The sequence below is a fragment of the Tursiops truncatus genome, chromosome 15 (assembly GCF_011762595.2).
Source record: "Tursiops truncatus isolate mTurTru1 chromosome 15, mTurTru1.mat.Y, whole genome shotgun sequence".
NCBI classification, from domain to species: Eukaryota; Metazoa; Chordata; class Mammalia; order Artiodactyla; family Delphinidae; genus Tursiops; species Tursiops truncatus.
Genome location: NC_047048.1, coordinates 19,212,789 through 19,225,085, shown reverse-complemented (window position 1 = coordinate 19,225,085; position 12,297 = coordinate 19,212,789). Strand labels below are relative to the sequence as shown.

General features: G+C 46.8%; 1 protein-coding gene across 5 annotated transcripts in view; it reads left to right on the top strand.

Moving 5' to 3' along the window:
• SLC5A11 (solute carrier family 5 member 11) overlaps positions 1-11,433 on the top strand; it is a 42,518-nt gene extending 31,085 nt beyond the window's left edge. For all 5 annotated transcript variants that reach the window (XM_019921767.3, XM_073792191.1, XM_019921766.3 and 2 more), the window contains 6 exons: positions 5,927-6,034; positions 6,375-6,525; positions 8,113-8,281; positions 8,673-8,888; positions 9,569-9,737; positions 10,926-11,433. In XM_019921767.3, the coding sequence (XP_019777326.1) occupies positions 5,927-6,034; positions 6,375-6,525; positions 8,113-8,281; positions 8,673-8,888; positions 9,569-9,737; positions 10,926-11,131 (1,019 nt within the window). In that variant the 3' untranslated portion in view covers positions 11,132-11,433. The remainder of the gene's footprint in view (positions 1-5,926; positions 6,035-6,374; positions 6,526-8,112; positions 8,282-8,672; positions 8,889-9,568; positions 9,738-10,925) is intronic.
• Positions 11,434-12,297: the final 864 nt, after the last annotated feature.

Here is a 12,297-nt window from a genome sequence, read left to right as displayed (position 1 = left end):
CAACATTGGTTCAATGAGGACGTCCTATTAATGTCTCAGGCCAAATCAAACGGAGACCTATCTGGGGCCTCGCCTCAACTATATATTTTCTGAAACCACAAACTAGGCTAAAATCTCATGGTTCCAGATGTCAGCTCCCTGAAACCTCATGAGAGGGCTCCCCTCACACTGCAACGTTTGAACCCAGTGGTTTGGCAACTTCGGCCCAATAGAACCCTTTGGGGGTTCCTTTTCTTAACAAAATCAGGGATATCAAAACCTCTAGAGTATCTGTCTTAGCTTTTTTCTTTTTTTTTAAACTTGGTAGAGGGATGAGGTTGGCAGCATGGGGATTAAACAGGACTAGGGGTGGGGGATGTTATTGGGAGTCACTGTGATGTCAGGAGCTGGTGATCTGTGCGGAAGAACGCTCCTTTCTGCCTCATTAAGTTTAACCCTGTATTGACCCAAGCTGTTATTAACTCAAACGGGCAGAAATCTCCCTCCCCTATGCCTTATCTTACATGACGTTGCAGAAGTAAAGGAAGGGTTAGGATGAAATGGTTAGTCCAGAAGTTTTTTGTTTTTGTTTAAATTAATTAATTAATTAATTAATTTTTGGCTGTGTTGGGTCTTCGTTCCTGTGCGAGGGCTTTCTCTAGTTGCTGCAAGTGGGGGCCACTCTTCATCGCGGTGCGCGGGCCTCTCACTATCGCGGCCTCTACTTGTTGCGGAGCACAGGCTCCAGACGCGCAGGCTCAGTAGTTGTGGCTCACGGGCCTAGTTGCTCCGCAGCATGTGGGATCCTCCCAGACCAGGGCTCGAACCCGTGTCCCCTGCATTAGCAGTCAGACTCTCAACCACTGCGCCACCAGGGAAGCCCCAGTCCAGAAGTTTTGTCAAAATAATTTAGAACTATGGATTAGGTGGAAGGACTTGGGGAAGAGAAAGGATGGGGAGCCGTCCGTGGTGCCAGATGCTGGGATTGCGCTTCTCCAGCCCTGATGGATGACGAACCCAGAGCCATCGGTCCTCTTTCCAGGGAAGCAGCACAAGGCTTGAAAAATCCCAGATGAGGATAAGAACTGGGATCTTGGTTTTATGGCGACTTGATGGAAAATATACAGCTAAGGGGAAGGCGACATATGAACAAAGAAAGTGGCTTAAAGCAACCAACATTCATTGTGCTAAGGGCCAGTCCCCGTGTGAGGAGCTTTGCAGTAGAGTGGGGCGGTTATGAATATGAACACTGATCTGAAATGCCTTGCCTGAACCTTGGCTCTGACACTTCCTGGCTCCTGTGACCTTGAATAAGTCACTTAATTTCTGTTAAGTGCGTCTGTTTCCTCACTTGTAAAATGGGGATAATATTTCCTAAGGCTTAAAACAGTCCCTGGCACGTGGTAAACACTATAGAAGTGTTCACTTTTATTATTCTATACATGTTTTATCTCATTGATTCCTCAAAAGGACCTTATGAGATAGGTACTATTGTTATTTTCATTTATAGATAAAGAAATCAGGGAATTCCCTGGCAGTCCAGTGGTTAGGACTCCACACTGGCACTGCTGAGGGTGTGGGTTCAATCTCTGGTCGGGGAGCTCAGATCCTGCAATCCGCATGGCCAAAAGAAAGGAATAAATTAAAGCTCAGAGAAATTAATTGATTCACTCATTTATTCTTCTTCCATGGATTCAACAAATATTTTGAAAGCCAATTATCTGCCAGGCCTTTTTCTAGAAGGGCCTGGGGATGCATAAGGGAACAAAACATACAGTATCCCTGCTGTTGGGGGGGATTACGTTTTAGTGGTGAAGGAGGCAAAAAATACGTAAGTGAGCTATTCATTGATTGTGCTAAGTGCTGTGAGGAAAATGCATAGGGAAACATCACAGGGAATGCTGGGCAGGGGCTCCTATGACAGGGTTTCCAGGGAAGGCCTCTGTGAAGAGGCAACAGGTTATTCATGTGGATGGTTTGAAAATATAAGTTAGAGCGGAGCCAACCAGATGAATGATGGATTGGATGAAGCTGTTAAGGAAAAAAGAGGACTCTAGATCACTCCTAGGTTAGGGGACTTGCTGGAAGTTACTTGGCTAGGGCTGGGTAAGCCAAGATTTAAATCCAGGGGCATTTGCCTCCAAAACCTGACTCTTAATCATGTTACTGTCTCTCTCAGGAAATCACATCAATACTTAGGACCAGTATCAGGATGATCAATAACAAGACCCTGACCCTCACTCTTAGCAGTCAGCCAGTCAATAACGGTTGTTAAGTGAAACATAATGCCACATTCCATGCCCCTAGGGAGTTTATAACGTAACAGATGAGTCTGGTACTCGTGAAAAAGTAAGAGAAAATTGATATCAAAACACTCTAGCATTTGGTACTAGCAATAGTGCGAAAGGAATTTAAGAGAGTGAGGTAGGGTGGAGATGGTGAGCTGGGTGCGGTACATTTGAAGGTCTTGACTGGAGCTTCTCAAAGTGTGGTTCCCAGTCTAGCAGCATCAGGGCTGCCTTGGAACTTGTTAAAAATGCAAACTTTCAGGTCCCGCCCAAGACCTTTTGAATCCGAATCTCTGGGGGTGGTGCCCAGCAGAAGATTGAGAAGCCCTGGTCTAAAGGGCCAGGTGCCAGGCCAAGCCACTGTTCCTACCCATTTCCACCCTTCTCTCTATCTCAGCTCCATCAGCAACCTGCTGAATCTTCAAATGGGTCCAGCACTGCCTAAAATGATGCTCTGATCCTGAGCTCTCTTGAACGTGGAAAATATCCTCTTCCACTTAGTCCATCCAAGGAATAGCGCCCACTTATAAAGGAACTCTAGTGGAAACCAAGAAAGAAACAAAACAACCCTCAAAACAATGAAACACAAGAGTCTAGAAATGTTCCTGTTTACAAAGCCAATCATCTCCACCTGAGCTTTGGAATAAGCTAAGGTTTTGAATCCTATCCACGATACTAGCTTTATGATTTGGGGATGTTATTAGTCTCTATGGGCCTCAGTTTACTTGTCTCTGAAATAGGTATAATGGCAATATCTTCCCCATGGAGTTGTGAAGATTACATGAGAAGGTGTATGTACAGCGTTTATTTGCAGCATCCGAGTCGTAGTGAACTTCCATGAATGTTGGCATTTGGAAGAAGGAGGTTTGGTGCTGTGTTTGGATTGGACTCTGCTAGAGCCATCCTTTATGTCAAGCATCATAGGATCTGACAAGGGAATCCACTCCATATATGAAATGGTTGATTAATTCACCCAAGACAGGTGAGCTGTTATTAGTGAGTGGTGGGTTAACAATCACAAGGCTGTTGGTTTCATTTATAACTTAGCTGAGCCAACTTGTTTCCCTGTGATGAACATTATTCTTTAGCCTGAACGAACAAACACAATCTTCTGCCCTAAACATGCTTTATAAACTTTGTGTCTGTCATGTGTTTCATGGTTGAAGGTTGCATTCCTAGAAGGTTAAACAAAAACTAGGTCATTAAATGAATGATTTCAGGGGGAGTCTTGCTCCTTCTTGGTGTCCCTTGAAGAGAGGAGCTTTTGGACAACAAGAGTCCAAACCCACAAGATTGGAACATAAGCAAGATCTTTGCCCCACTTGGGAGGCTCCATACCATGTTCTGGCCACAGGAATATAACTATTTTCTAATCTTCTCCTAAACTTCCGCAGACAAGTCATAAACAAGCCAAGAGCTTTGACCTCTCAAAAGCATTTTTCTCAACGAGGTTGTTTCTTCTCAATACTTCCTGTCAAATATCATTTTTGGTCTGCGGTCTTAATTTTGTCTAAGACTGAATCAGAGTTTTGGAGGCATCTACTTTTATTCCATAGCAATTGTTACTTGTATTATGAATTGTGGCCACAGCACCCATTTCCTCTCCCATTGGTGGATGTAAGTGGAGGGAAGGGTCCCAGCTTTGACAAGACATAACAGTGAGTGGAGAAACTTTACAAAGACCAGATAGTCCTTGGGCTTCCTAATGGATGAAGGGGCCTGGTGTGATTTCCATTTCTTAGGTATTATGCTATCTTAAAAAAGCAAATGAAGGATAGAGAATTCCCTGGCAGTCCAGTGGTTAAGATTCCACGCTTCCACTGCAGGGGTCCCAGGTTCAATCCCTGCTTGGGGAACTAAGATCCCACAAGCCACATGGCGTGGCCAAAAAAAACAAACCAGAATCAATAATATTAGGGGAGGGATAAATTAGGGATTTGAGGTTAACAGATACACGCTACTATATATAAAATAAACAACAAGGACCTACTATAGAGCACAGGGAACGATATTCTTTTTATATATTCTTTTTATATATGAATCACTTTGCTGTACACCTGAAACATTGTAAACTTCTATACTATACAACTATACTTCAATAAAAAAATTTTTAATTAAAACAACCCCCAACAATATTAGATTTTAAAGTTATGATGTACTTTAAATGTTTACATTTATTAAATTAACAGTTTTAACACATATAAAAATATAAAGACTAGACATACCACCTCATCTGGAGATACTGTCAAACATCTCTGTTTGAGGCCACTTGTGAATGTGAGGCCTCAGCTACAGGATCATCATGACGTTGGTACTGCATCAGAATGGGGGAGGAGATGGGTGTGGGCAGTGAAGGGCTCCAAGCCCACCCCTAAACTGAGGCTCGAGGTCGTTCCCACTTGCCATAGAAGGTGGGACGGAAGGCAGTGTTACTCATCAAAATGAGGAAGAAGGACAGAAGCCTTTGGACTGAGCAGAGGGAGGGTCTAGGAGTTATTTATGGGAATTATTCCTAGATGCAGCTGGCCAAAGAGACTTGAGGATTTATAAGTGGTCCAGCGGGGGTAAGTGGTGTTGTGTTGGCATTGAGCGGGTGGTGAGGAGTGTGGCTCAGCTCAGATATGAGGAAGACAGAAAGTAACAAGAAAGCTATCATTCAAACACACGTGCCAGACCACTGAAACAACCTACACTCTCTTGGCCTTCCTTCTCTGAAATATTGGATTGGATTGAGAGACCTGTTCTGTCGCCGACATGACCTTGCTGGGTGATTATAACCAGGTCCCTTCCCCTCTGTAAAGATTACACTGATAATGAGATAGCTAGTCTCTCTCCAAGAAAAATGTATCGAGCATCTACTCTGCGCCACACACTCGTATAATTTTTAAATCTCTTCTTCTGTCTTCCAAGCAGGAGGCCTATGCTTCTAAGCTTGGCGTGTGTTCATCATGACAGAGATGAAGAACTAGAGGTGCCAGGAAGTCCGGATGGATTTACACTAGAAAATCAAAATGCTGTTCAGGAGAGAAAAGAATTGATACAGAAATGGAGAGAGAGGAGGAGAGAGAAATTCAGAGCCTGGTTGGGTTCTTATGAGTCTAAAATGAGGAACAGCTGTTGAACTATGTATACTGTTGAGAAGGAGATGGGGAAAAGAGGAACTTTTAAAATATTTGCCATGGGTCAAGTGAGGGCATTGTCCTTTGCCCTTCCGATGAACTTAGGTAAAGATGTAAATTGCTCGTGTCCTTTTGGGGGGCTTAGGGAGCCTGATGTAGGGCACTGTGCTGAGACTGGCCGTGAGGTGTCTCGGCTTTTTTTGGGTTACAATAGTACAGCTGAAAAGTATTCAGCACTTCCTGTGTCCCAGACTCTGTGCTGAGTGTGTAATGTATATCATTTCATTTAATCCTCACTATAATCTTAGGAAGTAGAGTTCTGTTACTGTCCCCGTTTTGCAGATACGGCAACTGAGGTCCAGAATGGCTAAGTAACAAGGCCGTGGATTATTAAGTCTAGGCTCCTTTTTATTTCACTGGACTGTACGCTTATTTACAGTAGCCCTGTCTCCTGGTGCTGGCCTGCGCCAGGCCGTGTCTGGGCCGGGCCTGGGCCTCTGAGGGTCCGTCTGCTTAGCTCTGGGCTTGTTTCCTCCATAGACCAAGTGGCCTGTGCAGACCCAGAAATCTGCCAGAAGGTCTGTAGCAACCCCGCCGGCTGCTCTGACATCGCGTATCCCAAACTTGTGCTGGAACTCCTGCCTACAGGTAATGGTCCCTTCACCCCTCAGTTGAGTGCCCCCGGGGCACCCAGAAAGGAGGACATTGGCTTGGGCTCTAATCTGAGGAGGGGGGCAAGATGGGAGGGCTGTGGGAAAGAATGGGCTCTGGGCTGAGGAACTAAGCCCCCAGATAAAGCTCCGGCCCTGGCTACGCAGGGGGCTCTGCCCCACCCACGCCTCTGAGTCCCTCCTGTTGGCTCCCACCCCTGAGTTCCGCCTCCTCCGAGTTGAACCTCTTGGGACCAGCCGGCTATGGGCCTGGGAAATGGGGTCAGCGGTGAAGGCAGAAAAAGCCTGAGGCCCAAAGACCTCCCTTCTGCCCCCAGGGCTCCGCGGGCTCATGATGGCTGTGATGGTGGCAGCGCTCATGTCCTCCCTCACCTCCATCTTTAACAGTGCCAGCACCATCTTCACCATGGACCTCTGGAATCATCTCCGGCCTCGGGCATCTGAGAAGGAGCTCATGATTGTTGGCAGGTAAAGTCTTACTGGGCTGGCGCCAGGCAGGGGTGTGAAAAGTCCAGATAACCCAGGGAGGAGAAAGCTGAGCCACCCGGAGGGAAAGTCCAGCCTTCGACTTCTCCAGGCTGTCTCAGCCTCCTCTGATGGCAAAGGTGAAGCACATCAGGGCTCCGTGGATGAGTAAGGCGTTCATTCATTCAAGAGCTATTCAGTGAGCACCTACTACGTGCCAGGTGCCGGGCATATAGCAGTGAAAAGAAAAGACTCAGTTTTGCCTTGGTGGAGCTAGGAGAAGAAAAGGATAAGTAAACAGGTAGTTATAACCACAGTGAATGTTATGATGGAGGAGCCAGGACACCTAGGGAGTCAGAGGAAAAGTCTTCAACTTGGACTGGGACCTGAGGGGTGAATAGGAGTTAGCCAGGTAAAAGGGAGAAGGGTGTTCTGGGGGTTGGGGGCAAGGTTTCTCTAACAAGTCTTGTGCAAAGTCCTGATATCTAATGGGGGGGATGAAAATGACCGAAGTGAGTGGCATGTACATTTTATGTAAAATATATGCTAATAAGCATCTTGGGACTCTGCCCCTCAAGAAGGTGTACCTAAGGGCTGTCTCAGCCTTGGGTTAGGGAGAGGTATGACATCAAAAGCATAATCCATTAAAAAAAAAGAAAAAGAAATTAGACTTCATCAAAACCCAAAACATTTTTTCTTCAAAAGACACCATTAAGAAGATGAGACGACAAGCCACAGATCGGGAGAAAATATTTGCAAGCCATATATCTGCCAAAGGACTTGTCATCTAGAATAATCTAAAAAGCAAGATTGTAGTCTAGAAAGTTCCTGCAGGATACCACTACACACCCACTAGAGTGGCTATAATCAAAAAGGCAGACAGGAAGGCAGAGAAGTTGGAACTCTTGTGCATTGCATGTGGGGATGTAAAATGGTTCAACTGTTCAAAAGCAGTTTGGTATTTTCTTAAAAAGCTAAGTATAAACTTACCATGTGACCCAGCAATTGCATCCCTAGAAATAAAACCATCTGGCTGTACAAAGACTTGTATACAAATGTTCATAGCAGCCTTTTTTACAATAGCCAAAAAGTAGAAACAATCCAAATGTCCACTGATGGGTGGAGGATAAACAATGGTGTACAATGGCGTATCCACTCAATGGAATATTTTTCGACAATAAAAAGGAATGAAATATTGATACATGATATGTGATGAACCTCATGCTAAGACATGCTAAGTGAAAGAAGCCAACTGCAAAAGACCACATATTGTATGATACCATTTACTTGAAACGTCCAGAAAAGGCAAACCTGTAGAGACAGAAGCAGATAAGTGCTTATTTAGGGTGGGAACAGGGATAAGTTGTAAATGGGCATGGGGGGAGTTTCCGGAGTGATGGACGTTCTAAAACTTGATTGTGGTGTAGGTGGCACCACTATAAATTTACTAAAAGTTACTGCATTGCACACTTATAATGGGTGAATCTTATGGCATATAAATTCTACCTCCGAAAAGCTATAAAAAAGAGAGAGAAGCGTTCAGGGGAGATAAAACACTAATGGGGGGGGTCTCTCTCCATCCGGCACCAGGGTGTTTGTGTTGCTGCTGGTATTGGTCTCCATCCTCTGGATCCCTGTGGTCCAGGCCAGCCAGGGCGGCCAACTCTTCATCTACATCCAGTCCATCAGCTCCTACCTGCAGCCTCCCGTGGCTGTGGTCTTCATCATGGGATGTTTCTGGAAGCGGACCAACGAAAAGGTAGCCCTGGATCAGCCCTTCAGCCCATCGGATGGGAGAGCAGGGGACTGGAGAGGGACAGGAGGATATCAGGTGTCATTAGGGAGGATGAGTTCTGTGCGGGAAGATACAGGGAGGGTGTTAGCTGGCTTTTGAAGAAAAGCAATGAGGGTTCTATTTTGAAGCATTTTGTCCTTAAACAGGGAAGCTGAATTAACAGGGAATTATATGTCATTGATTAATTCTATGTAAAAGATAAACAGATAGGTATCTCCAGCCCTTTTCGAATCACTGACCCCTGCTGTGACCGTCACTAGAAAGCCACGCTCTTGAGGGTTGAGGTTTCCGGAGGCCTGTGCCAGACGCCCCACAGCCCTGCCCGTGTCTAAGACGGCCTTGCTCTGATTCACAGGGCGCCTTCTTCGGTCTCATCTTGGGCCTTCTCCTAGGCTTGGTTCGTCTGGTCCTGGACTTCATTTACGTGCAGCCTCGGTGTGACCAGCCAGATGAGCGGCCAGCTGTGGTAAAGGATGTCCACTACCTCTACTTCTCCATGATTCTGTCCTCCGTCACCCTGATCACTGTGTCCGTCGTAAGCTGGTTCACAGAGCCGCCCTCCAAGGAGATGGTACTTTTGGGTTTGACACTGTATCCGTTGAGACCCTTCACTGCTAGTGACAGAAAACCCAATTGACTTCAGTGAAGAGGACTGATTGTTCAAAAAGCTGAAAAGTCCAGGGCTGGGTCTTGGGAAGAACTTGATTTCAGGATATTGAAAAGACCATCAGAATTCATCTCTCACCTCTCCTTCTGTTCTCAGGCCCCTTGTGGGCCCAGCAGCTTTTAGGGATACATCCTCTCTTATTCTCATTAAGCAAAAGCATAAGCGTTTTTGTCCCAGCATTTCCAGTGAAGTTCCTGATGCCCGTTGATGGAGTCAGCTCAAGACACATGATCACCCATGAACCAACTTGCTCCCCGTGGCCAGAGACATGGATGAGCTCCATGCTGATCACAGGGTTCCCCCCACACCCACGGGCTAGGGTTAAGCTCTGGGGACTAGAATGAGGAAGGGTGAGATCCCCACTGGAGAATTAGGGCTGTTCAAGAAAGATGGGGGACTGAGTGGGGGAAATGTCCATTGATTCTGAAGAGCGCTGGGAGCTGAAGCTTTCTGGAGGGTGGAGTGAGAGGGCAAGACTGGGAGAGACTCGGGTGTGAAGGCTGAGCTTGGGGTTGGAAGGCGGTGGGAGAAAGGGATGAAAGTCACCGCTCCACCCCATCTCACAGTTCATCTCTGCTCCATAGGTCAGTCGCTTGACCTGGTTTACTCGCCATGACCCCATGGTTCAGAAGGAACAGGTGTCGCCAGCAACTCCCCCGCCTCTTACCCTCTCTCAGAACAGGACACCAGAGGCCAGCAGAACCAACGTTCAGTTCGAGATTGTCCAAGAAAACATGCCCCAAAACCACAGCTGTGAGTTGCTTTGCTCTTCAGTTACAGTAGGAACCACTAGAAGCATCATATAATTAAGGGGAAATTTTTCTACCAAATCACAAGCCAGAAAATGGGCACACTTGGAATTTTAGCATCGCCTGGCTCCCAGGGTCTGGTCCTCCCTCACTCTCTGGCCACTGGAAGGGTTAGTAACTTTCAACAGATGCCTCAGGTGGAAAATTAGAGCCAGTGTTTGTTGAGTGCCTACTAAAACATGGTTCATTTGATCCTCCCAAAACCCCATGTGGTAGGCTGGGGTACTGCTGGCATTCTCTAAATGACTGGTTTTAAAACTGGCAGCTTGCAGGCATATTTTCCTTTAGCTCACCTACTCTTTTAATAAAATGTGAGTTAACATTTAAAAATTGTGAGATTTCACATAAAATTCCAGATTTCCATCTTCTCTTGAAAAACTGGAACATCTGGCAACATGGAGCCCATATGTCTGCATGGCAAAAGTTGTCTGGAGCTGCAAAGCAGCTGTTCCTTAGACCTGGAATATACAGTTAGCCAGGGTCCCCACCAGTCCCTACTGTCTCCATGACGCAAGGCTGTGGTTGTCATTAATCATCATACACGGCTTTAAAAAAAATAATAATTGTGGATATGAACCCATGTCATCCTCCCATGGGAAACTCAAGGATAGATCCAGAAGGCCACGTGTTTCAAGAAAGATGAGAGAATCTTTCTTGGTAGAGGTGACGTGTTTAATAAGAAAATCAGCTCCCCTGACTCCCACACGTCACCCGCCTGGCTCCACCCGCAGCTGATTTTGCAGACCCAGCTCTGAACGGGGAAAGAGAGTTCCCTGCAAGAGTGCACATCTCTCTTCAGCCTCCTGGCAGGCGATGCAATACAGGGAGGAAGTCAGATAGAAAAGGTCCTAAACCCACCTCTGCCTCTGCTAACCAGCTGTGTGCTTTGCTCAAGTTAGGCTGAGTCTCTATCTTTTCATCTGAAATTCTGCACCTGAAGATGGTGAAAAGTCTCAAAATACCAATCTGCTAGAACTAAAGAGTCTTCCAGAATCAAAGTCTTAATGAATACCTTCCAGAAAAGGAACATAAAGTATTTATCACAGTGTGTGGGACACACCCGGTCTCTCTTCTCTCTTGCCTGGGAGACACAGCCCATCCTTATGACCCTTATTTGCTGGGTTCTTTTTAGGTGACATGACCAAAAAGCAGTCCAAAGTGGTGAAAGCCATCTTGTGGCTCTGTGGGGTGGAGAACAAGGGCAAGGAGGAGATGCCGAGCAGAACAGACCCTGTCATAGTTTCCCTGGATGAAAACCCCTTGGTGAAAACCCTTCTGGACGTCAACCTCATCATCTGCGTCAGCTGTGCCATCTTTCTCTGGGGCTACTTTGCTTAACATGGGGGTGAACCCAGGGATCCAAGCTCTCAGTTTGCTATCAATGCCCCAATTTTTTAATGAAGGAAAAAAATAATAAAGCCTTGTTTGTTTACCACCAGGCTTCAAAGGTGTCTATGGGCCACTTTCAACATGACATTTAGTTAGTCCTGTTCTTCTTAAAGGGGCTTCCCTGGTGGTGCAGTGGTTGAGAGTCCGCCTGCCGATGCAGGGGACGCGGGTTCGTGCCCCGGTCCGGGAAGATCCCACGTGCCGCAGAGTGGCTGGGCCCGTGAGCCATGGCCGCTGGGCCTGTGCGTCCGGAGCCTGTCCTCCACAACGGGAGAGGCCACAGCAGTGAGAGGCCCGCGTACCCCAAAAAAAAAAAAAAAAAAAAAAGGAATGAAGGCTAGAAGCTGGAAAAAGAAAGAGGCATAAAGGCTTCTTTGTCTCAAAAGGCCAGTTATTCACTCTTCCTGTCCGTCATGTAACATCAGTAGCCAAATTCAAAGGGTTGGACAAGCGAAGAGATGCCCAGCCCCCCGGTAGCCACATCCCCTGGGCTGACTGTTAGCGCTTGAACTCTCTCCAGCTCACCTTCCAAGCACAGGGAATGGGACCTGCATGCTATCTCCCGCCTTTCACTGTTGCTGGCTTTGGGTGAAGGAATAGTTGGTGCCCAAAGGCTTTCTCATTGTGAAACTTGCCCCTCACTATGATGTCTGGGAAATAGACCTGAGTTGGTGCCCTGGAATCTTGTGCCATAAAAGAATCAGGGAATTGTGTGCACGTCCCAAGCTCTGCCTTAGCCTGGGTTTCTTTGCTTGATTCTCCACAACGATGCTTCCCTAAAACAAGTGGCCAGGATGGGCAACTCCACAATAAATCGTTACTGGACGAGGGGTAATAGGGCTTTTGACCTGAAGAACAGCCACCCCTGTTCTGTGGAGAGTCAGGCATCCTAATGACTCTATTCTGGGCCCCAGTGGGGTCTGATGGGATGACCTGTAGGGGCCGTGTGTGCCACACGCACAGCTAAGAGCAGGGGCGGGACAGCCAACAGTTAGTTAGCCCTGAGACCAACTGGGGTGGCCCAGGGCCATGAGATAGTACCCTAGTCCTGGGGTTAACGGGGCTGGGGGGGCGGGATGGGTTAGAACCACTCACTGGCTTAGCAGCTGGAGAAT